At 45.9% G+C, this 23,173-nt stretch overlaps 2 protein-coding genes across 5 annotated transcripts; both read right to left on the bottom strand.

The window, feature by feature from the left end:
• Positions 1–325: 325 nt before the first annotated feature.
• On the bottom strand, positions 326–11,934 carry ptpn23a (protein tyrosine phosphatase, non-receptor type 23, a). Of its 3 annotated transcripts, XM_088306966.1 has the most exons (25): positions 11,647–11,934; positions 9,760–9,834; positions 9,551–9,678; positions 9,381–9,457; positions 8,821–8,870; positions 8,626–8,757; positions 8,472–8,552; positions 8,243–8,374; positions 8,120–8,167; positions 7,988–8,044; positions 7,866–7,924; positions 7,707–7,786; positions 7,380–7,494; positions 7,246–7,311; positions 7,027–7,172; positions 6,508–6,819; positions 6,278–6,432; positions 5,828–6,159; positions 3,315–5,745; positions 2,861–3,045; positions 2,681–2,785; positions 2,384–2,522; positions 2,181–2,294; positions 2,081–2,104; positions 1,008–1,153 (listed from the first exon to the last, which is right to left on the bottom strand). In XM_088306966.1, exons 1-24 carry the CDS (start codon positions 11,728–11,730, stop codon positions 2,093–2,095), a joined length of 5,115 nt encoding a protein of 1,704 aa, XP_088163092.1. In that variant the 5' UTR covers positions 11,731–11,934; the 3' UTR covers positions 1,008–1,153; positions 2,081–2,092. The 3 variants fall into 3 exon arrangements, with proteins under 3 accessions (XP_088163090.1, XP_088163091.1, XP_088163092.1); XM_088306964.1 differs by lacking the exon at positions 2,081–2,104 and having other exon boundaries at positions 326–1,153; positions 11,647–11,932; XM_088306965.1 differs by having other exon boundaries at positions 1,002–2,104.
• Positions 11,935–18,049: 6,115 nt separating this feature from the next.
• LOC148328561 (cortexin-3) lies at positions 18,050–22,834 on the bottom strand. 2 transcript variants are annotated; one of them, XM_088306970.1, is made up of 4 exons: positions 22,704–22,834; positions 22,470–22,606; positions 20,892–20,988; positions 18,050–18,977 (listed from the first exon to the last, which is right to left on the bottom strand). In XM_088306970.1, coding segments are annotated over exons 3-4 (357 nt in total). In that variant the 5' UTR covers positions 20,894–20,988; positions 22,470–22,606; positions 22,704–22,834; the 3' UTR covers positions 18,050–18,622. The 2 variants fall into 2 exon arrangements, with proteins under 2 accessions (XP_088163096.1, XP_088163097.1); XM_088306971.1 differs by lacking the exons at positions 20,892–20,988; positions 22,470–22,606; positions 22,704–22,834 and adding an exon at positions 19,648–19,853.
• Positions 22,835–23,173: the final 339 nt, after the last annotated feature.

Below are 23,173 nucleotides of genomic sequence, written 5' to 3'. Positions count from 1 at the left end.
CTGTCCCACATTGGCTGGCAGTGTGGGCTAACGTAGTGACATAATTTATTGACTTGTTTTGTAAAAAAAACAACAAAAAAAAAAAACAACTTTTTACTAATTTTCCAATAAAGACACTTTGATATGACAATGTGATCTCTCATTTTATTTACTTTCCCATGTGCAACTTGCTGAGTTGTGGGTGTGGCTAAATTACACCTGTAAGTGAAAAAGCACAGGTGCAACTTACTGCGTTGTGCTGGCGAAACACAACTTGCGATACATGAAAGCTGCACGTGCGAACTTGCGCTCACAAGATAGGAAAGGCGCAGATACGATTTACTAAGTTGCAGGCACCCGGGATCCGCAATCAGACAAAAACGGCTTGAATGAATCAAGCCCAGTCTCCCTCCCTCACCGACTGGCTGCAAAAGTGACATCATTTCTTGATTCATCACAAAAAACTTTTTTAAGTCGCTTTGATAAGACGTGACGTCTAACTCATTTTATTTTAATTATTAGTGAAACTTTTAAATATTTACAAACAGTCGCTTGATTGGTCACATTAAAGCGCCACCAAATGGATAATGATGGCGGTGCATGCTGAGATTTTTTTTTAATTTTTTTGTGACTTGTTTTAGGGTTTGTTGAGGCTCCACAGGGGGTCCAGACCACTGAGGGGGTCCGTGCTCTCAGCCCCCCGGGTCCCATGGAGACCCTGGCCCTCCACGGGCTGCAGGAAACTCTGCTTGGTCACCCGTTGTTTGGCCGTCCCGCCGCCGCCGCCCTCCATGGAGAAAGCCTCGGGGGCCAGCGAAGCCAGCAGCTCCAAAGACGAGATCGGTGGTGGGGTTGCCGTCTCCGGTGGCGGTGATACCACATCCAGGCCATTCGGTGGTGGAGGGGACATAATGGCAGGAGGCGATCCGGAGCAATCGGGAGGTGACAGGGGAGACAAGGGTGAGCCTGGGAAAGCGACAGGCTCCAGAGGGAGGCCGGAGTCACTTGGCGAGTGGATGGCCAGTGAAAAGGAGAGGGGGGCATCACCATCTCCAGCAATGTCCAGGTCGCCGGGGGGTGGTACACTGAGCTTGGCGATGGTGGCCTGGATGGAACTGATGGGCATGTCACCACCGAGAACAAGGTCCTGCTGGGACCCCTGGCGGGAGTACGACTGCAAACAAGACCAGGAAGTCACCGTCGCAACTTTTGCTGTAAACCATTGCGGGACCACACCATTCTCTAGGAACATCAGTCTTCACTTTGGACTAGAATCTTCTCCCTCGACCTTTACGGAGGACTACCTCCTTGAGCGTTGAGAACCTTACCTCAGTATCACAGCCTGCACTTGGACTTTTGACCATTCTCTAGCGACTTAGTATCGTTTCTCAGAACGCAAACTTTTGAGCACAAACGTACCTTCTCTTGGGAACAGTACTTTCCCTCGTTCAATATTTCCATCTGCCTGGACTAGAACCTTATCTAAGGACGAGAACATTACCTTGGGACTAGTATCTTCTCCCTTAGAACATTTTTCAGAATAGAACCTTCCATTGAGACTAGACCAGGGGTCTTTAATCTTGTGCAAAGGGCGTTGTCCTGTTTTCCATCTGTCCGTCTGTAACACATCTGATTCAAATGATCAGGATCGTTATCTAGGTCGTCGCTGATACTCTGATCATTTGAATCAGTTGTGTTGCAGCAGGGAGAGAAGGAAGATGGGCACCAGCCCTCGGGGAACAGGATTGAAGACCCCTGGACTCGACCATTAAACTGGCACTCAAATTTCTCTCTTTCTCAGGAGTAGAAACTTCCCCTCAGGACTAGACCATTTTTCGGTACTTACTGAACAACCTTCCCTGGATTACAACTCTCTCTTGAGATGAGAACATTCTCTCTTAACTAGAACCTTCTCACAAGACTAGTAGCTTCTTTCTGGACTAGAGCCTTCACTTGGGACTAGAGACCATTCTGTTGACACAAGTACTTTCTCTCAGGTGAAGAATCTTCTCTCTGGTCAAGAATCTTATCTCAGCACTTGAATCTTCATTTGGGACAAGACTATTCTCTTATGACTAGAACCTTCACTCGGGACAAGTACCTTCTCTTCGGACTAGAAACTTCTCTGTGGAATAGATCCAAACAAACATCTCTGTGTAAACTGCATGCATTTGCTTGTTTAAATGTGGAATCGTTGTCACCTTGGCGGTGGTAGAAGCGGCGTTCCCGCCGTACGTCACCATGGAGACACCGTGTAGGAGCAAGATCTGCTCGGCGTGTTTCGACACAGCCTCATAGCAGAACTTGAGGTGCAGCTGCATGGGACAAGAAAGCGTAGCGCTCGGTTACGCACGCGTACACGCAGTGGGCGGCGGCCGTGGCAATTTTCGGGGCGGCCTTCTACCTTCTCCTGTAGCATGTTCTTTCTCTGCTGCCGCATCTTCTTGACCAGGGATCTCAGGTCCGCAATACCGCTTCCCCCCTCCAGCTGCTGCACCGCAGCATACAGCAGACAGAAGGCCCCGGTGCGACCCACGCCAGAACTACGACACAGCCAGAGACAAGAGAGCATGTTAAGGCTTCCGCTAAGGAGTGTTGGAGTACAAACACTGGCCGACCTAAGCACTCGTAACTTCCATCTAGGGACTAAAACCTAGAACATCACCGTATAAGGTATCGTCTACTGGATTCGGAGTCTGACCTGCAGTGGACCACCACGGGCATGTGCATGGGTCTCTGGTGCAGGTAGTGTCCGTGAACTTCCTGGATGAAGTGCAGCAGGTTGCTCTTGCTTTCAGGGAGCCCTCTGATTGACACAAGTGACACATGCATCAAAACAACAAACTGCAGACAAGGCAGGAATGGAAGTGAGTGCTCGTACAGTTCTGGCCAGGAAGTAAACTGCAGGTGAACCACGGTGCGCTTCAGGCTTTGCTCATGGTACTGTAGGGAGATCATGCGCTCCACGTGGGTCGCCGTGGTCTTAACTGTGGTCAGGCTGAGCTTGATGGGACCCTGAGACAGCTGTTGGCCGCGCTCCGTCGGAAAGTAGCGCACCACTTTACCCTGCCAGGGAAGAAGCAACGGCTTTACTAAACAAATTGACGCATGAGAAAATGCACTGCTGACACTAACAGAAGAGGAGCTTGTTTACAAATTCACAAGATGACGCCATTGCAATACTTTTATATTAAGACTTATTCAAACTCCTCCTCTCACTTTAACATAGTTCCTTGGCCCCAAGATGACAGGAGATGGCACAATCTGCAGTAATTAAATAAATCAAGGATTGGATAAAGGATCGCAACGGAGAAATAGTCATGGGGGGTTTTTACCTTCTCCACTTCTTGCTCAGACACCAGCATGACCACCAAGGAGACCTTCTGCTCATAGACCATTAACCAGAAGTCGGCGGCGGTGCCGGTGAGTGGCGCCTGTGTGGCAATGATTTGCGGGCAAAACGGTGACAAGTCTTTGATGTAGCTGGCGTTGATGTAGTCATCTTTGCCCGACTGCAGAAGCACACGGTTGAGATCGTAGGGCATAACATCCTGGTGTCGGTTCTTCATGGTGTAACAGCGGGCGATGGCGATTGAAAGCTGCCGGGCATCTCTCTCCTGCTGCTCCTGGAGATCTTTCCAGTATAAGTCCAGCACGGAAGTCCCCTTCTCACCGTCCGAAGGCTCCTCCAGGGACTCGGCCTGTGCTCTGAAATCTTCCAACTCAGTATGGAGGCGGCCTACGAGCTCCGGAGATTCGTAAGGATCGCCTTTGATCAGGAGAATGCCTTGGGAGTCCTTCTTGCGACGTTCCCCTTCCTGGGGGTCTGCTTTAGTGGGCTGGAGGACATTGGTGGGGGACTTCGTGCCTCCCGGTTGGCTTTCTGGACTGGAGGATAGAAGGTCATGGTTGCTGGAGCTCTGAAGCTGGAATAGAGAAGTGGAGGGAAGACAGACAGCCGAGGGAGACTGAAGTGTTGGCGCAAGTGTGCCACCCATGTTGGGGGAAACTGTGGGTCTCTGCTGAGGTGTCAGAGCCAGAGGAGATGGTCCAGGTGTGGGGGATGTAGACTGTGCAGGCGACGGTGATGGAGGATGGTTTGGCTGTCCTGGTGGGCCAACTGGAGGACCTCCAGGACAGGGTTGGAGCATGTGCTGAGAAGGCATGTGAGGATGTAGACCATGTGGGCCAAGGTTAGGTGTTTGTAGTGGGGCACTAGTGGGCACATTAGCGCCTGGAGCTAACGGGTACATAGAAGGCTGCGAGTGGGCGATGCTATGAGATGGTTGAGGCTGTTGGTGGGCGACGGACTGCGGTGCCAGGGGCTGCTGAGGCATCATGGGTGGCCCTCCGGGGTAGCAACCACCCGCCGTGTGTTGGGCTTGCACATGGCTGTGAGTGGCCATGGACATGGGCGGCTGAGGCATGTTTGGAATGGGAGGATGTCCAGGTTGAGGGTGGTGCTGCGGGGTAAGGCCGGTCGACGGAATGTGGCCTATGGGAGCCCTCGGAAGATGGCCCTGAGGACCAGGAAGCAGATGAGGTTGCGAAGCAGGAGGCATTTGGGGGTGATGTGGTGGATGGATTGTCTGGCTGGTAGGAGGCATCGGTCCCCTGGGGCCACTTGGTATTTGAGGATGGGGTCCCAGTTGCTGGGCACTGGGGGTCATTGGGAGGTGTTGGTGAGGGAGGTAAGGTTGAGAAACAGGTGGTATGGTCTGAGATGTAGGTGGGAGATGGAGAGGAGGATTTTGTGGACTTGGCATGGGGCCTGGGATCACTTGAGGATGTTGCTGGGGAGTGTAGTTCTGAGGGGCCTGGTAGCCCTGGGGTATCTGTGGCGGAGCTGTGAAGCCATTTTGATGTGGTTGCCGATGACCTGGGAACACTTGTGGGTACTGTGGAGGGGTGGCAGGCCTTGGAGGGGCACCAAGCTGTGGAGGGGGGCCAAGCTGTGGAGGGACGCCATGCTGCGGAGGAGGACCAGGCTGTGGAGGCATGTATCCATGTGGGTAGGCCTGCATCGGAAGGTGAGGGGTGGGAAGTCCTCTCTGTCCAGCTTGGTAGCCCGAGGACAGGGGTTGCGCCATGGGGTGTGGGTACTGGTGCTCCAACTGCTTCTGTTGTGTCATTTGAGGTACAAACTGAGGGTAGTGAGTGGCACCCATCTGTGGCGGTCTGGTATAGGCAGTAGAAACTGAGGGTGGGACAGGGTAGTGAGGTGTCGGAGTGTAGCTAGGTATAGGTGCTTGAATGGTGTCCACGGTGGTGGTTGAAGGCCGTACTGGGGCAGGACAAACTGGTCCCGCTTGAGGGACTTGAGGCCTGTAACCCGCCTGTTGTGGGGGCATCTGGGGTGCAATGTGGGGAATAGGTCTGCATGCCAAAGGTCCTGGTACGGGTAGAGTGCCAGATGTTGGAAAATTAGCGATCCGAGCCAGAAGCTCTGGTGGCGGGAGATTGGCCGGGAAACGAGGAAGACCGGCAGCTGAGGGGCCAGGCCAAGGCAACGAGCTGCTGCTGCCCGGGTTGGCACCCTGGGGATGGAATGCTTCTGGAACGCGTTGAGCCGCAGAGGTAGGAAGAGAAGGAATGTCCGGTGGGAGGCTGCGAAGCTCTGCTGGCTTGTCTTCTGATAAGGCGAAGATGGCTGCATTAATTTGGGCTAACTCCGGATCCTCCAGACTGGAGTCTTCATCCTGCGATTTAGGCTTCAAAGAAGGCTTTGCTGCTGTGGGTCTTGCTGGAGGCTTCTTGTGGCTCTCTCTATGGGGAGAGGTAAGAGCTAAGAGGTAAGAATATGATAGTTTTCATAATTGCACTGGAACCAGAGAAGCAGAAAACCTACCTTTCAATGAAGTCCTTCCTCTCTTCCATCCGACTCTTACACAAAGTCCTAACCTTTTCCAACAGACGCGACGCTTTGGCCTCCAAGTCATCATAGAACTCCTTTCCCTCCTGCGACTTCTTCATCAGGTCCTCGTACGCCTCGTAGGAGCCTACCAGGCCCTCGACCATGGTGGTCCACTGCTGCTCCGTCTCGCCCAGGCTCTTGCGGACTGATGCGTATTGAACATATGTCTCGGTCAGAGCCTTCAGGATGTTCTCTTGGGCTGACAGATTCTGCTCAATGTAGACCTTCACTGGCTCGTACTTCTTCAGCTGCTCCTCAAACACTTCCTGGAAGTACAAAGTGTAGTTAGGAGTTTCTGTGAGGTCTGTTACTTCATTACTGGCTTCGGTTATGTTATTGGTGCCTCACTGTGATGTCCGGAACATTTTGCCATGAAGCACATACCCTTATGTCGGTTTTCTCTGTGGTGACGAGAGTAGAAGTGATGTCATCCTGCTCGATGAGGTCCCGCAGTTGTTTCTCCAAAGTGCCTCTCTGCTCCTTCATTTCCTGAACCTTCCCCAAGATGCGCTTCATGCACTGCAGCCCCGCCATGTCCTCTGCTCAACACAGACAATGCAGTCGCTTCTTTCGCTCAGGGAGAAATGTTAACAGTCCCACATGCTCATTATTACCTTCGCTAAGTTGCGGGCGGGGCAGGGCGTCTTTCAGGTTCTCCAGCGGTCCGCCCAGCAGACGCAGGTTGCTGATATGCAGGTTCATGGCCCGGTGGAGCTCCGTGTTGGTGAAGCTGGCCTTCTCATGGGCCTCCATGTATTTCTCCAGATCCCGGCGGAACTCGGCTAGAAGCTGAGCATGCGCCGCCGGGTGGGTCCCGGCTGGGGCGCCGGATTCCGGAAGGGTCCTTTCGGCCACCTCGTCGGAATCCAGAACCTCTCGGATCTCACGCAGGGATGACTCCACTTCGGTGAAGATGCCCGAGAGGACTGAGGCATAGAATACAAGATGTCATTCATGCAGGGTCATACTTCGATTACGATACGTCACAATCGTATCTAAGCTTTTAATTGAGCCAATGTGTTTGTGTTATTGAAATGCCGGTCCCCACATGTAGGTCTGTTTGCAGACCCCTGGACCAGGTTTGAGAACCACTTTTGACCAGTACTCCACTCGTCTAGCGGCACTCTATGCACCTTGCATGGACTGGATAAGACTTTTGACGGTGTCAGGTCGCACGCTAAGCGCAGCGCACTTTGCCATCAGGACGTGCGGGATGTGATTGTACATGTCGAGGTTGTCTACGGACTCGGCCTCCATGTTCAGAGAGTCCATAAACTGACTGCAGGGAGGGGAAAGAATGTGTTAGCTTAGCAATTAGCAACACTCCAGCTTTTCATATGCACGCTGCTCACTCCAGAATGTCGTTTTTGCTTTCCATCTTGGTCAGGACGTCTCTCAGCAGCTTCGCTTTCTCCTCGCTGTAAACACAAAAATTATGTGGCAGCTAGCGTGCTAATGTGCTAAATGTGCTAGCGTTGGTGTGTACCTGTAGAGGGAGGCGGATTCATGCGCCGCCATCGGTACCAGCTTGGCAAAGAGGTCCGGTCCGGTCACACTAGGGTCCGTGGGGTTGACAGGCAAGGCTTTGACCAGGGGGGCGCCTGAACATTTGGAACCTTGTCATTACAACACAGGGCTAGACAATATTTTCTTAAACTCAAATCTCCACATTTGTTTTCAGAAAAAAATATGATTATGGATTTGAATAATTGTGCCCCGTACTGGAGAAAGAAAATAAAATTAAATGATCACGCAGCCCTATTAGCGCACTGTACAAACTTGCTACGGCACACATCGAAGGCTTCCTGATTACCTTTAACAGACGCCAAGGATTCCAGAGAAGGAATGGACTCATGATAGATGAAGTCATTGTCCTTTTTGGCAGAATTGTATCTACGAGTAGGGGCAGTCAGTTCAAGTAAACTGGGAGAACTAAAAAAAAAGGACTGAACAATTTTTGCGTCTTTCTTACTTGCCACCAACGACATCCATGGTGAAATGAAGGGCCTCCTGCACGCTGTCAGGCTGACCCTGAGTATACAAACATGCTTTGTAAGAGCACTGAGATCACCTCTGGGCTGAGAAATGACGTACCTTGGCCAGCTTGATGGCCTCAGCCAGTTTGTCCAAAGCGCTTTGAAGGTACGCCAGCTGCACACAAACACAAACACAACAGAGTATGGAGGGATGGGCTTGCAACCGTTTGTGGCGTCGGTGTGGGCGTACCTGCTCGCCGTACTTATGCTGCTCCTCCGATTGTTTGCACATGTGAAACTGTTGAGGAATAACAGTGAGGTGTGTTTACATCGGGGTGTCTCACGTGCACACACTGTGCACTTTCACACTCACGTGCGCGATGGCGGCAAAATAGTAGATCTTCATCTGGACCAGTTTCTTCCAGTCCTTCTGGAGCTTTCCCAGCATGGAGGCCGTCTCAGAGTTCTCCAGGGCCCTGCAGGCCTCCTTGTAGTAGTCCACCACCTGGGGGCGCCGCAGCGTACGCGCTTAGCAGGCTTTCACGTGCGCCGTGATGTCATAAGATTGGAATGATTGAAGGGGGGGGGGGGGACACGCCCACCTGAGCGCTGATGCGAGCCACCAGGAAGCTCTTCCTGTTGTCCAGCATGGATTTCTCCAGAAGACACTCCTGAGCCTGACCCTGAGACACAAACACATGTATATAGATTGAATAAGCGAGCGTGTGTGCGTGTGTGTGTGTGCGCGCGTCCTACCAGCATGAGGTTGATGTTGAGGTTGAGGATCTGGTGACTCATGTCTACGCTAAAGTTGTGACTGAAATGGTCACTCAGGTAGGCGAAAGCTCCTGCTGAGCACTGGAAGTGTGTGCACGACACCTTCATGCCCTGAAACCACAACAAGCAGTGTGAGGGTGTGTGTGTGTGTCGGCTTGTTTAGATGGATCCTACCTCCTCAGACACGCGGTTGTCCATCGCTCCCAACATGGAATGCAGAGCGCCTACAAGTCAACACAAGTGAGACATTTTTTTTTTTAATTCTGGTTCAAAATGATCATCAATCACTGACAAAGGGTTGCCCAAATGATGTTGGTAAAAAGAAAAAAATAGCTTGGCAAATTAAAAATTTGGGCGTATTTGGATGGATTCCAAGCGATTTCGACCAAAATGGCTGCTTCGATTCAAAATTGCCAAATTGTCGTTGAAATTCGGGCATCGGTACGCGAGACTTTTTGGTTCATCCTTTTCTGGTAAACATCCAACCAATTTTGTGCTCATCGGTCAAACTGGTATCAAAGGCTAATTTTGGGAGAAACCGAAAATGCTTTTTTTCACCAAGATACAATAAAAACGATTGGTGAACTTCCGGGGGAAAACATTCTTCAGAACAATAAACGTAATAAAATAAGAGCGCCTTCGCCGTGCCTTTTGTTCAAAACGAGTCTTTCTTGATTGCAGCAGACTTTTTATTTTTCTCTGTGCCGACAAACAAGCAAACTTGCTCAACTCACCAAGATTGTAGAGAATACACGCCTGCTCGTAGCAGATGTCATCATGGGACACCGTTTTACCGGAGAAGATCTCAGTCCTGCAAGCACACACGCATTAGTTTCAACACCGACTCAGCTGTTGTTGCCTTCGTTAGTTGAACAAGACTGTTGCTGTGTGTGTGTGTGTGTACCATGAGATGGACACAGCTGCCTCCTGTCCCGTCGTCATGGGAACGCGACTCTGAAGGTAATGAAGCTGACCAAAGTATTTCCTCAACGTGCTGCATCCCTCGAAGTCTCGGGTCACGTTGACGGCGCTCTGACCAACACACAAACACGTTTCAGGGGGGCGGTCCTTCCTGCCGTGGTCACGTGACCGCGTCGCGCAACTTCAACCGACCTGCCGCAGCGTCTCCAGTTTCTTCAGCTGCTCGTTGTAGTCGTCGGGATTCTCGTTGTAGTTCTTCAAGATGTACTACAAGACAGGAGATAAATGTCAGCTCTTCGTAAACGTTATGGACGAGGTTGTTATAGTTGACGGAAACCAAGGAAATTACTCAAAATTGAAAGAAAAAAAATTAGACCAAAATGAAAATACGATAACCAGATATTTTTTTTTATCTTGCACTGGACAAATACTCCATATAAAAAAAACATTAAAACTAATACTATAACTAATCAACTAAAATTATGCATTTTGGGGGAAAAAAATCAAGACTAAAACAATAATGAAACACACTCAACTATTATAACCCCGATTTCATAACATTCTAGAAAACTGCACATTGGAGAACACCCCGACACACCCTCAAACACACATAACAGAACTTTTTTGAACAAGTCAAAAAGCAGTCAAGAACGCGGCAACATTCTAAAAACAGCATTCATTCCAACGTTTCACAGAACATTCTCGTCATGTCGATGACAGAGAATACTCTCAAACGACACAAACACATCACAGAACGTTCAAGAACATGTCCGACCCATTGGAGAACAATGCGCAGACATCACAGCCCAGACACACCAATATGACAAAAAACATTTGTAGGATTGCGTCGTTGAATACTGACGAATCAAATAAAAATAGACTTTGCGTCATTAAACAATCGCAGTACAAAATGAGCACGAGAGGTGCAGGTTTTGCGTCGCCATCTTTACCTCTTTTTGAATGTGAAAGACTTTAAATGGCAACGCCGGGCCTGGTGAGTGACGCGTGCGTCTGCGAATGAGTTTCATTGGCCGCTGTTAGCTCAGTTTAGCCCTCCAGCACTTCATTGTACATGAGTTTTGACATCATATCATCAAAACATTAAAAGCTATTACTCTTAACGCAAGGACACAAAAAAAGGCTGAAGGAGGGAGTCCCTTTTCAAAGTTTTGAAAATGGTACCGTTAAAACCAAAAATGTTTTTGCAGTGGCAGAGAAGAACAGAGCCAACATACCATTATGTTTCACAACCATGAGTCACATTTTTATATGATGAAAACTCAGAATGGGTCAGCTCGAAGTAGTTTGTTTTGGATGAATTGGCATCCAGTGGAAACGCTTTTCTCACAAAACGTTGTTGGCAGTGATTGATGAGAAAATATAAAATGAATCGTTTATCGGACCAATTAACTGAATTTGGACAATTTCTTGCTGTGTACTTAATCAGCTCTGGTTGGGAAATCTTGACTTCTCAATTTGGAATGAGTGATGATGACGTGTTTAATGTTTATGAAAAACGAGGAAGCGATCAAAGGTAAAGACCGGTATCGACAAGATGAGTGATACAGAAAAGATAAAAGCTGAGTGAATGCTCAAAAGTGATTTTGTTTCAATTTGACGTGAGTGACTTTATGAAAATGCCTAACAACCACAATTCATGGAATGTTTTCATTTGATGCCCACTTGTTGCTGCTTGCTAGCTGTTGTCATGGCGTCGCGGCTTAGAGTCACGTGACAGTGACGTTATCTCGGCTAGATCAGAGTGGGTCCAGCTGGGCCGTACCAGCCCGTTCTGGTCCACTTGTGTTCGCTTTATTAGCCCTGCTAGCTTCTTCGTTAGCTGTCAACAAATGACACCAAAGGCTCCGTCAATCGCTTAGCTAATGCGAAGCTAGCCATAGCAAAGAAAAGAAAGGCGGATGCTAGCCGAGTATTTCGGCCTTCTGGTAACTTCTCCCAAATGTTTGGCCCGGCAGACTCGGTTCCGGTCAAAGCCGTTTTGTTTACGACCACTTTGGGGCTAATTGTTGCCCCCCCCGCGTCCCTCGTTCGCTCGCTCCGCGTCTCCGCCCAGCTCACCTGCCTGACGGCCGAGTTGAACTGGAAGTCTCCCGCTTCCTTCAGGTCGAGCCATATCATCGGCATGCGGGGGACCGCCTCCATCGCGGCGGCGGCTGGCGGTGCCCTGAAGCCCGCGAGGATGTCGCTTGAGGTCGGCTCGGGGTGGCGGAGGCAGGCGGCTCTCGAAGACGCACTCGGTTCTTTCCCCCAAACAACTGTGTCATGGGGCCGTCCACGCTTGAACCGGATGTGCGTCTACGTCACCGAGAACGCCAAGGAGCAACACGCGCTTGGGATTGTGGGAAATGTAGTCTCGATTTGGCGACCGCGGCTAAGGGATACCTTATGTCTTAAGGCTTATGACGACGATATTCATTTAACAAAGCGGAAAGATTGGAACACTTGCAGAGGGCCAAGCCAACGTCCTAATCTCAACCTTGTCTATATTATATTTAACACATATAGATTAGTATATAGTCTAGTTTGAATAAATTGTTACGTGTGTGTACGTGTATATATTTTACGTTTGACTTTGACTTCATGATCACCGTGCAGGCCGGCCAGATCAGATTTAAACCATCTTGCTTCTTCACATTTTATGGCGAAAATATTTTCAACTGCTTCTACAGCAATCACAAAAAACTGTTGTGAAAACAATGAAAATCACTGACAAATTATCTTAATTTTCCTTCCGTTTCCCTTATCTATGTGGATGCTATTTTTATTATTTTTTTATCCAATCAGCTTTCAGTCTCAATGTTTCTATAGCAATGCAACCTGTCTGAGGCCTTCAAGTGAAATGGGACTCCTCCTTTAAGCAATCATATGTGTATTTTATTTTACATCTGCAACCCGTCGAATCGGTTCATTTTGTAAATGAAGTAAGGTTTGCTTAATACGTGTGCACGTGGGATTGTGCGTGCGTGTGTACCGCATTGTCTTCATTCTGACGCGCGATTGGCTTGCACAACGAGGCCATAAATGTCTTTTAAAACACGACAGTGGGTCAATCTCATTATATCGTCAAGTCATTATTTATTGCGGTAATGCATCGCTAAGCTAATGCATAATTGAATATGCATTGTAAATATTGATTGATTCTTCATCGCCGTGTCACTTGAAGTCGAGCATACACTGGCGTGCATGATGATGTCGATGTAACGCGGAAATATAAAGGAAGGGGCTTTCCCAGAGACCCCTTCATGATACGTTTTTTCCCTCTATATATATTCTTTTTCTTTTTTTGTAAAAACTAACTCTGCGTACTTGGGCTCAATAGTTTGACGAGCCCCACTTGACTTGTCTTCTTTTTCTCGCCAGTGGAGGGCGCTGTGCGCTTGTGCACACGCGAAGACGACTCAGTGGCAGACGTCTCCAGACACATCACTATGGCGACCACAGCTCAGGATGCTGATGCAGCCACAGGTGGGCGCGCTCACGCACGCACACGCACACGCGCACACACAGGAGACAGACTGAGGAGGAGGAAGGAGAAGGAGGCCCGCTGAGGAGGATGACAGCAAACAAGATGGAGGGGGACACAAAAACAAGATGAAGCAAAGAGAAAGAATGACACACACACACACACACGCACACGTACGCACGCACACACACGCATTTCTAATAATGAGCCGCCCGTTCATCAGACAGAAGATGATGAAGAGGAGAGGCGAGGCGAGGAAGCCATTGGAGGGATGTTTCCGAGGTCTGTTGCCATGGTTACTTCATCTTCTCGCTGTCACGCTGACGTTTCCGCATTCACCTCACAGTATAATAGCAGACAAGCAGCAACTTTGTCACATGACTTTCAGATCCCAATATTTAAGTTATAGTTCATTCAAAATTCAGCCATGTTTCATTCATTTTCGCATATGATGCCGTGTAAGTTTTTTTTTTTTCTTTACAAAATTGTCATCATTTTATAAGCCAACACCTGACCAAGAAGTTCTCTATATAAAGTGACATTGGTTCTCAACCTTTTTTCAAAGATGTACTGTCAAGTGAGATATATTTTTCTGTCAAGAACCCCTAAACCAGTGCAAAGCCGTTTTGGATTTTAAAAAAATAAAATTGAAAAAAGAACAAAAAAACGAGTGCTGTCTGATTGATGACAATTTGGAACTCCATTTTGAAATGAGATCTCTAAAACTATAGCCATCCATTATCTCTTCCACATGTGTGGGATTTATGATAAGAAATATGATCGTGTCGCGTAAGTGTTGCAAGGCAGCGCGAGTGTGGTTGGTTGCCGTGGATACGCAACCTGATACTGCAGAGGAACAGGTTGCTCTTCTGTGGGAGGTTGAGCTTACATCATCTTTCATCTCATGATGTAAACTATCTTCATATTCATCTTATTATATAAACACACGTGTGTGTGTTGTCAGCTTTTTTTTGCATTGGAGGAACATCTCAGCATCAGCTTGGCTCTGGTCCAAGTTGACTTGTTTCAGCAGATGTGAAACCCTGATCGGTTGCCATCCACGCTCGCTTCGCTTTCCTGGTAATCGCACATCGGATCAAAATGATCGGGTCATGTGATGCTTCCTGCTTCCGGGTGGAATCGTCTCACTGGCTTTGTCTGAAATCATTAGCTCATTCTCAGTCCCCGATCACTGTGCTGCGTCGAGATTTTCATTTATTTTCGTTCATCCTTACTGACACTTTGTATCGATTAACACTGTTCATCGAAACCTCATTGACATTTTTTATCGATTAACAGGCCTGATCGACACCTTATTGGCACTTTTATTGGTGAACACAGTTGATCGAAATCTCATCGACGCCCTTAATCGATTAATAGGCCTGATCAGAACTTCATCGACGCTGTTATCGATTAACGGGTCTGATCGAAACTATCGATTAACAGGCCTGGTTAACATATCATTGACACACTTGATCGATTAATAGGCCTAATTGTCATCTTATCAGGGCATGGGAATAAAAAAAAAGTAATTTTTGTCATTGGGTTCCATGATTCCGTTTTTCGATTCCTCTCACGTTGCAAACGAGCAGACAAAACTACAGACCTCCGTCATTCACAGGGGACAGAACCTGACAGCGAATAGCAAAAATCGATAATTAATTAATTAATAATTAACACGCCCTCATTGACACTTCATCGATGCTCCTGATTGATTAACAGGCCTGATTGACAGCTTCTTGACAGTTTTGTTCAACATGAGGCGTCATTGTCAATCCGGATCAATTAAATACCCAATCGACGTTATCGATACACCCGATGCCCTGGAGTGTTCGCACATCCGACACACTGTGGTTGCCAAGGTAACACCGGCGAAACCCGTATCTCCGTTTTAACCGGCACTCAACGGAGTCAGCCGATGGTAGCGCCGGACTCATTAGCATATCAAAGAGCGGCGCCCGTGCCGACTGTCGGCGTGACGATGGCGGTCGTGACAGGTTGATCAAGCTGCTTATTTTCTCTTTTCCAAAGTTTGTGCGTTACATAAGAAGACGAACGCTCGTTTCAAATTCTGATCCGCTTCAGACTTCCCTGCGGTGGCGCGTGCACACGCTTGCACGCGCGCTCACATACACGCGTCTTCCCTGCATGGGCGAATGTTTGCAACGCGTTGTTGTTATTCTGTGTGATGCTTTGCTGGACCTCAAAGAACAGCCTGTGGCCACGCTGTTGTGTGTGTGTGCGTATGGGTGTGTGTATTATTATTATGTATATAGTGTGTATTACATGTTTGCATGTCTGTGTGCATGTATGTGTGTTCATGCATGCGAATGTCCTCCGGAGAATATGTTTCTATTTTTGTGTGTGTGTGTGTGTGTGTTCACCCAGTCTGGTGGCTTCACAAGAGAAGCAATCGAGCCCCCAGCGGGTGCGCACTGGCGGCAGCTGATAAGGTGAAATTGAAATGTTTTCAGGGCGCCCAGAACGCCGCCGCCGCCGCCTCCTCAGAACCTGCCGGATGACTCCGAGGAATCCATTTTTCATTTCGGCTCTAAACACGTGACGCCTCCACCGCCTTGGCAGCCAAACGGCGTGAAACAAAACAAGAGAACGAAGGACGCTGAGCAATCTGACCTTTTAATTCCCCAAAAAAAGAAAAAAAGAAAAAAAAGGAAGGCTCCTTTGGGAGCACAAAGGCTTCTTCAGGAGCGCCGAGGCTCCGACACTGACGGGAAACATCGGGAAGCGCGGAACATGCACGGAGAGGCCAGCGACATGCACACCACCAAGCCAGAGAGAAACTTGTGCGACTGGCGAAAGGCCACAGCATCACGAGAACGGCGCCACAAAGGCTGAAGCGGTCCACTTCCTGTTGAAGCAGGAAGTGGACGGGTGGAAGAGGGCGGGGGCGGGGTGTCGCTCTTTTGATGACATCACCAGGAAGGAAAGTCTGTAAACAATCTACACTATAAGGCAGAGGTGGGAGGAAGTCACAGCGGTGCATGTCTGAAGTCTCCAGTCTTAACGTTTCAAGTTTCAAGCAAGTCAAGATGAGTCGAGTCGAGTCGAGTCGAGTCGCGATTGGACTCAAGTCATACAATCTTGTTTGGTCACAACGTCGATCCGCACGTTCGCCACGTTGCACTACACACTTCTTGTGTTTGTTAGTTGCACCAACATTCACAATCGCAATCGTTTTTGAAATGGTCCACACCTGTGTCCGTATTGCATAATCATTTATTATTATTACGATCGTAACTGGTGCGTAACGGAAACGAAGCAGAGTTCATGTTTGACTTGCTGATGCTGAGGGGGGGCGCGTGTGACCCTGGTGAACATGTTTTTTTTTTTTTTTTACCGCCGTACCACAATAAAGTGTAATTGTACCTCCACTCCACTAGTTGGCAGTGGCGCTCTCCTTCCCCAATGTGCGCAGCGAGTATTAACTTTTGTTTGTTTTGCAACGAAAATGCTATGATTCATAGTTGCGGCGGAGAGTGGGTAGTGGGAGGGGGGGCGCAAATTGTTTTCTTCTTGCTAGGGGGGGCGTAACAGAAAAAAAATTGAGAAGCACTGCTTTAAAGTAACAGATGAAGTTAAATGTCGTAATTGCTGTCGCATACCTTTGAATTGGCATTGTCTTTTTGACAATTTGAACAAAAACATCATCTCGGATCCAAATTTAGATCATATTCAGAGCTTCCTCAACGAATGTTCATCCCAGATTTTTGTGCACATCGCAAAAAAAAAAAAAATGTTGTTAAAGTCAAGTCTCATGAAGTCAAAGTCAAATTGATTGAAGTCTCCGTCTCAAGTCCTACAAATCGGTGATTTAAATGTGACGGGAGTCAAGTCATGTGACTCGAGTCCCCCACCTCTGCTGTAAGGCGCACAGATGGCGAGAAGCCACGGCGTCGTTTGGCGAAGGCGTTGGTGGGAGGACGGAGACGGAGACGACCGAGGAGACGCCGCCGCGGTCCGGGCGCCGCCGCCGTCCACCTACCAAGTGCCGGCAGTGACCCTGCTTGAGGAACACGTACGTCACGTGACGAAAACCACACGGGACAACATGTGGAGGCACACGGTACAGCACTGTCAACTTTGGGTCCGACGTGGCCACCGCCAGTGTTCAAAGGGTTTACGTTAAAGGGAGCGCTCCAAGAAGAAGAAGAAGAAGGCGGCAGGAAGCCTTGGAGGAGGTCGACGACGCGGGTGGGCGGGACAACACTGATTGTCTAAATCTAGCAAAGACGCTGGCATGTAAACTCTGTTTGACCCTGTTGAGACGTCCACACACAAGATGGCGGAACGAGGTAGTCCACGAATGGAGGACGGGGGGGGGGGGGGGGGGGGATGGCGGCTGTCCACTCATGGAAACTATTTTCACATGATCTCAGGAGCTTAGACCAGTGGTTCTCAAACTGTGGGGGAGTCCAAAAGTCGGAATTTGGGCGATTGGCAAAAAATAAAATCTGTATTACCAATTTTTAAAAAGCAGAGCTACAAATAGTGAAAATTCACAAGAAATGCACTGGAAGTTTTGTAATTGCCTATTGATGGCGGGAAAACACTTTTTGTACTAAATGAAGCGCCTCCTCTTAGTTCTACGTAGTTCCTTGGTGCCAAGATGCCACCAGAGGGCGCCAAAGCTGACGTGATTGTGACGTATCTCGCAGAGCAGTCGTCTCTCTCATTGTTAAATGATTACAGGAATAATGTCATATTTTTCTGACAAAAAATAAGAATGTGTTTTGAGAATGTAGCCCAATTTCTTGGGGAGAATGAAAGTGAGTCAATTTTGACTTAAATATTTTACTTTGGAAATAGCTTACTTTATTCTTGTAAAATATTTTTAATGTCAATAAAATTCTATTTAATTCTGCTAAATTGAAATTTTTTATCCTTACAATATTCCATATATTCTTAAATTTATACTTTTTTCATCCAGACAAATTCTTGTAAAATTCAGATTTTTTTTTAATCTTGACAAAATGTGACTTTAACGTTACAACTTTTTACTTTAACTCATTTCAACTTTAATCCTGTTTCCTTGCAATTTTTTAAAATCTTATCTTTTTTAAATTGTCATTTTCATCCTCTCGTGACAAAATTTGACATCAATCAAATAGCAAGTTTTTGTCCCAACAAAAATCTGTCTGTATTTCCTTAAAATTTAAATTTTTAATCCTGACAAGATCAGACTTGATTCCGGAAAGTTTTTTTTTTTACCCGACAACAATCTGACCTCACATCAAAAATTTGTTCCTGTAAAGACTTTTCTCTTGAAAAATGTCATTTTTAATCCTAACATTTCTTTTTTAGTCAATGTGTTTAAAGCTGGTGGGAGGGGTACAACTAAATATATATATTTTTAATTTACACATGGTCTCTAAATAATTTAGATTATAAATTGTAACCTACAGCGTGTTTCTGGAACGTACGCCCTGTGAAAATTGGGATTCCGTGTAATTGTCACGGCATTTCGGGGTACACGTGAGTGTCAGGTTTAACTGTGGTTACGTTTTGGACGAATTTCTCCCCCAGACCCCGAAAGTTTGAGAACCCCCCGTCTTACACGATGCGATAGTCGAAGGTGTCCTTCTCGGTGTGGTCGGTCCAGTTGGACGAGGGCATGCTGCGGTAGGGGTCCAGCAGGATGCGGAAGCAGCGCACGATGAGCAGCGCCAGGAAGATGAAGAGCAGCAGCACGAAGACGAAGGCCGCCTTCTGCTCCAGCGTCAGGTAGGACGCCGCGTGCTGGCCGCCGCCCGACGACGACAGCGTGCTGCTGAAGAGGCCCTCGGCCATCCTGGGCACGTCCATGCTGGAGCGTCGCGGCTCCAGCGCTGAGGCCGGCGCTCGGTAACCACGCACGGAAGACGGGGCGGGGCAAAAGGGGGCGCGCGGGCGTGTGGCGGCCAAATGCCTGCAAAGGGAGCGCAAAAAAGACAAATCAACATTTTGCTCCATCAAGTTCATCATGGATTGTTTTGGATCATCATGTTGGGAATTCTTTGAGGCAGAATTGTCGTGGCAATTAAAAATGTTGTCAGGATCAAGTTGGAGAATAATATAGAAAGTTCAAGACAAAACTTTCTTTGATTTGTTTTATTTTGGGAACAAGCTAAGTTGGTGAGGCCGGCCTGACACGCGGATGCACATTCTTGCAACCAAGAAGTCATCGTTTGTCATATCATCCACAGTCAGGACTTGATGAAATAAAATGCACACAAAATAATAATAAAAAAAATCATCAAAATATTAAAAAAATTATTAGGATAATTTTTTTTAATGGTGTAAAGGATTCAAACAAACAAAATCTGATGAAAATTGAGAAAACCTAAAATGAACAACAACACAATCGAAATAGCATGAAATTGTCATAAAATTGAAATAGATCGCATCATGGAAGCAAAACAACACAAAAAGCAAAACGTGTGTACCTAATCAATTGGTCAGTTTCTGCAGGACAAAATGTGCGAGTGCTGAAATGTTGCTGAGGACCAATTAAAAGAATAATCATATAGACGCATAAAAATGATGAAAAAAAAAAAATCTTTCCCTCGCATCAAGAGTCAAGCGTGAGTGTCACTGACCTGCTCCTGCTCTTGGTGTTGTTTTGTTGTTTATTATGGCCACGTCAGCCCGCCATCATGTCGCCGGCGGTTCGATCCCCGAGTCCGCGCGAGCTGCCCGTCACCGCCGCTGCCTCCACCGCGTCTGAGTGCCTTTGCGCGCGGACCTCACCCTGACGCGCGCGCGAAGCTCTTTGCGCGCCCCCGTGCTCGCCGGTTGTCTGGCGGCGATGGAGCGGTACCCCGTCGCTATGAGCAACCTGTTGCCATGGCGATCCTCCAGCAAGGTGATGTGGCGCAAGTCAATGAGGGAGGGCTGCGGCCCTTGCGAACGTGCGCCTAAAATTTCTTGCGCGTTTTTTTTCTTTTCGAGTGAGTTGGCTTTGATGATGGCAGCAAAGACATTTAAGTGTCTTTGATTTGTGTGTTTTTGACACATCTTTGAGATGTTTTTGCTATAGGCGGAATCAGCTGAAGAAATTTAACATCAGCGACAACTCAAATAGACTTTGATATGTCTTTAAATTTTTATTTGAGGTCTCTTGATGAAGGCAGGATCCACTTCTGCGTTTTTGAGTTGTCGTGTATTTTTCTTTGAAATTTTTTTGTGTGTTTGAGATGATGCTGACATTTAAGACACCTCAAATAGTTTATTTGACTTTGATGTGTCACTAAAGTGTTCTTGATGAGGGCAGGATCAGCTCCATGGAGTGACATCCGAGCGCAACATACTAATTGTGTGTTTGATTTTTTTTCCCCCCGGGTTGTCTTAGAAATCAAAAACACCTCAAATAGTTTTTTGACGTCTTTTTGAGCTGTTTTGAATCTACCTGAAGAGTTTGTGTTTTTGATATATTATGAATTATTATTGATAATCTTAATTATTTGGGGTGACATTGACATCAAAGACACATCAGCAGTTTTTGACATTCTTTTAAACTGCCCTTTTTTGTGTGTGTTTTTTTTTTTAAACATAATACATGGAGTGACATCCTAATGTGATTTTGATTGTCTTTGAGGTGCCTAAGACATCAAATACACCTCATTTAGCCTTTTACAGTTCTTTTTTTTTGGTCTTTGATATGTCTGAGATGTTTTTGATGTAGACAGGATCAGCTATTCATTTGCGCGCACTGAGGGCAAAGCATGCATTCAAAATGAGTCAAGTCCCTTTAAATGTCTGGGGGGGTTTGAAGGCAACATCCTCATTGAGCTGATATAATTTAATACAATATGGTAGTATTTAATAAATGATAGGTACGTACATGCATGGGTTCCCCTGAAGTCAGTTGTGTACTGTATCTCCCTCTGGTGGCGTTCAGTGAGTACTGCAGCATCTTTTTCAGCCAATGACATCCGGCCCTTCAAAATAGGACTTATTTCTCACTGGATGCCAATTTTTAGTCATCAAAAATTTGATTTTAATCCAAGATTATGGTTTTATTTATGTTTTTGAAATTCTTTTTTTCATAAGGAAATGATTTTGGGTTTGAGTTTTATTTTTTATCTGCATCTTTTTAATATGACTTCACAAATAAACGACTTGAAATAAAAAATAGATATAATAAAAAATCATATCAGTCATAGCATTTCTTCTGCCATACAAAAAATATAGTTTTGAAAAAAACTATTTAATTCCAAATATTTCTTTATAAAGCATTTTAATTTTCTACAAATAGGACTTAAAATCTACAAAATAAACAGCTTTGATCTTTTAAAAAAAAGTTTTTTCTTTACAAAATACAACTTAATTCGCATACGGTGATCAAACAATTCACCTCAACCCTGCTTTAAAAAATATTCTTGCTTGAAATAGCTTTTACTGTAAAACAAAAAAAAACATTTCTTGAAAAATTTGACTTAACTAAAAAAATATTTTATGAGGAAAAATACAATTACAACTTTTTTCTCTTTTCTCAATCGTGCGACTTTAAAAAAAAAATACATTTATATCACAAATATTACTTAAAAATATAAAAATGACTGTTTCAGAAAAAACTGTTTAAAAAAATACACGTTTGCTCTTGAAAGAAAAAACGTCTTAAAACGTCTAAAGAATGTGAAATAATAAATAAATATATATTTCTTTCTTACAATATACAACTATTCTGAAGAAATGCAACTTTTCTTTAAGAAATAAATATTTTTACATTGTTTTGACTAACAAAATATGATACAGTCGATTTAACTTTTTCTTTTAAACATCTAGAAAACAAATTCGTTTTTCTTGAATAAAACATTCTAAGATTGGGTAAAATTCTCAGACCAAAACTGTTTGCATAAAATTATTTTTTTGTCATTGAAGTTTCCCTGGTTTCTGAGCGGACTTACTGCACCACACATGTACAACCACAAGATGTCACTAAACATCCAACTATCAATCTGAACGAATAAAATTAATAACGTCACAACTCTAATCACAACCCTACCACGGAGCAAAATAAAAAAGAACAATAACAATAAAAAATATATTAAAAAAGTAAAAGAGCTTCCTAATAGAGGTCGTTTGTTGATGCAGACAGATAATGCAGATTGGTATTTGGTAGTTCCACAATAAGAAAAGTAATACATTAAGAACAAAGTACAAAAACTTAACTAAATTATTGTTTTTGGAGAATTGCTTTTTCATTGTTCATTTGATTTTTTAGTTTGCATATACATTAATTAAAACCAGTAACACCATGAGTCATATTCCTCGGTATTATGCCATATTGGATTTTAGTCTTTGTTTGGGAAGTGATGACATGGCAGTCCTTAATCATAACCCACAAAACGTCAGCGTGCACGTCCAATTAAAACACACACTCACGGTTCTCCAAAGTTTTTCTTCAACTAGGACTCACCAACAAAGGTGAGGATCAATCATTTTTCATTGCAAAACAACTCTGTCCAGCGACACCGCGACGGCATTAGCTCCAATGCTAATGCTAGCGTTGCCTCACTCTCATGCGTTCGGAAGACACATGGCTCAAGGTGGCTTCTGTTGGAATTGGATAAAAGAACAAAAACATGTTTAGTGATATATATATATTTTTTTCAAATCAAGAGCCATGTATAACGGCACTCAATGAACTTACTTTTAGTGAGAAAATCCGGGTGGTGACTTCATTGAGTTGGATACGAAGACAAAACCAGACCCTGTAGAAGCCTTGCTGAGAGACATTCAATATGGCTACCACGTGGATATGTCGGCCATCTTGGATGTGGTACGTCTCTTCGAAGGTCAGTTGTCAAGGAGGGCATCATCATCGTGCCCTCGATTGACGAAGAGTCACCACTGACGCACGTTCACAAAAGGAGTTGAAATGATAACTTTAATATTAACAAAGGCACAAAACTGCGACAATAACGTTCCAATTTAAAATGGACAGTAGTACTGTGGAGCATTTCCTAGTTCAAAAAATCTGCCCTATAAGTTAAATGCAGCAAAAACTAAACCTGGGTACGATAATTGAGCGCAACAACTAAAGAAATTTGCCGCCTGATTTAAGTAAGTAAGAGTTTTCTCAGTTGTTATGTGAGGACACGGTGATAAAATAAAGATCTC

This window comes from Idiotropiscis lumnitzeri, chromosome 10 (genome assembly GCF_059441095.1).
Source record: "Idiotropiscis lumnitzeri isolate Australia: NSW breed Sydney's pygmy pipehorse chromosome 10, RoL_Ilum_1.0, whole genome shotgun sequence".
In the NCBI taxonomy this organism is placed as follows: Eukaryota; Metazoa; Chordata; class Actinopteri; order Syngnathiformes; family Syngnathidae; genus Idiotropiscis; species Idiotropiscis lumnitzeri.
This window is presented reverse-complemented; position numbering and strand designations above follow the sequence as displayed.

Bases quoted from the DNA above. Each gene is read 5' to 3' on its own strand.
- ptpn23a (XM_088306964.1), bottom strand. From the start codon at position 11,730: ATGGAGGCGGTCCCCCGCATGCCGATGATATGGCTCGACCTGAAGGAA. The intron at 7,495-7,706 runs GTAATCAGGAAG...CCAAATGTTCAG, and splicing joins ATCCTTGGCGTCTGTTAAAG to GCGCCCCCCTGGTCAAAGCC. The intron at 7,173-7,245 runs GTGAGCAGCGTG...CCCTCCCTGCAG, and splicing joins AGCAAAAACGACATTCTGGA to TCAGTTTATGGACTCTCTGA.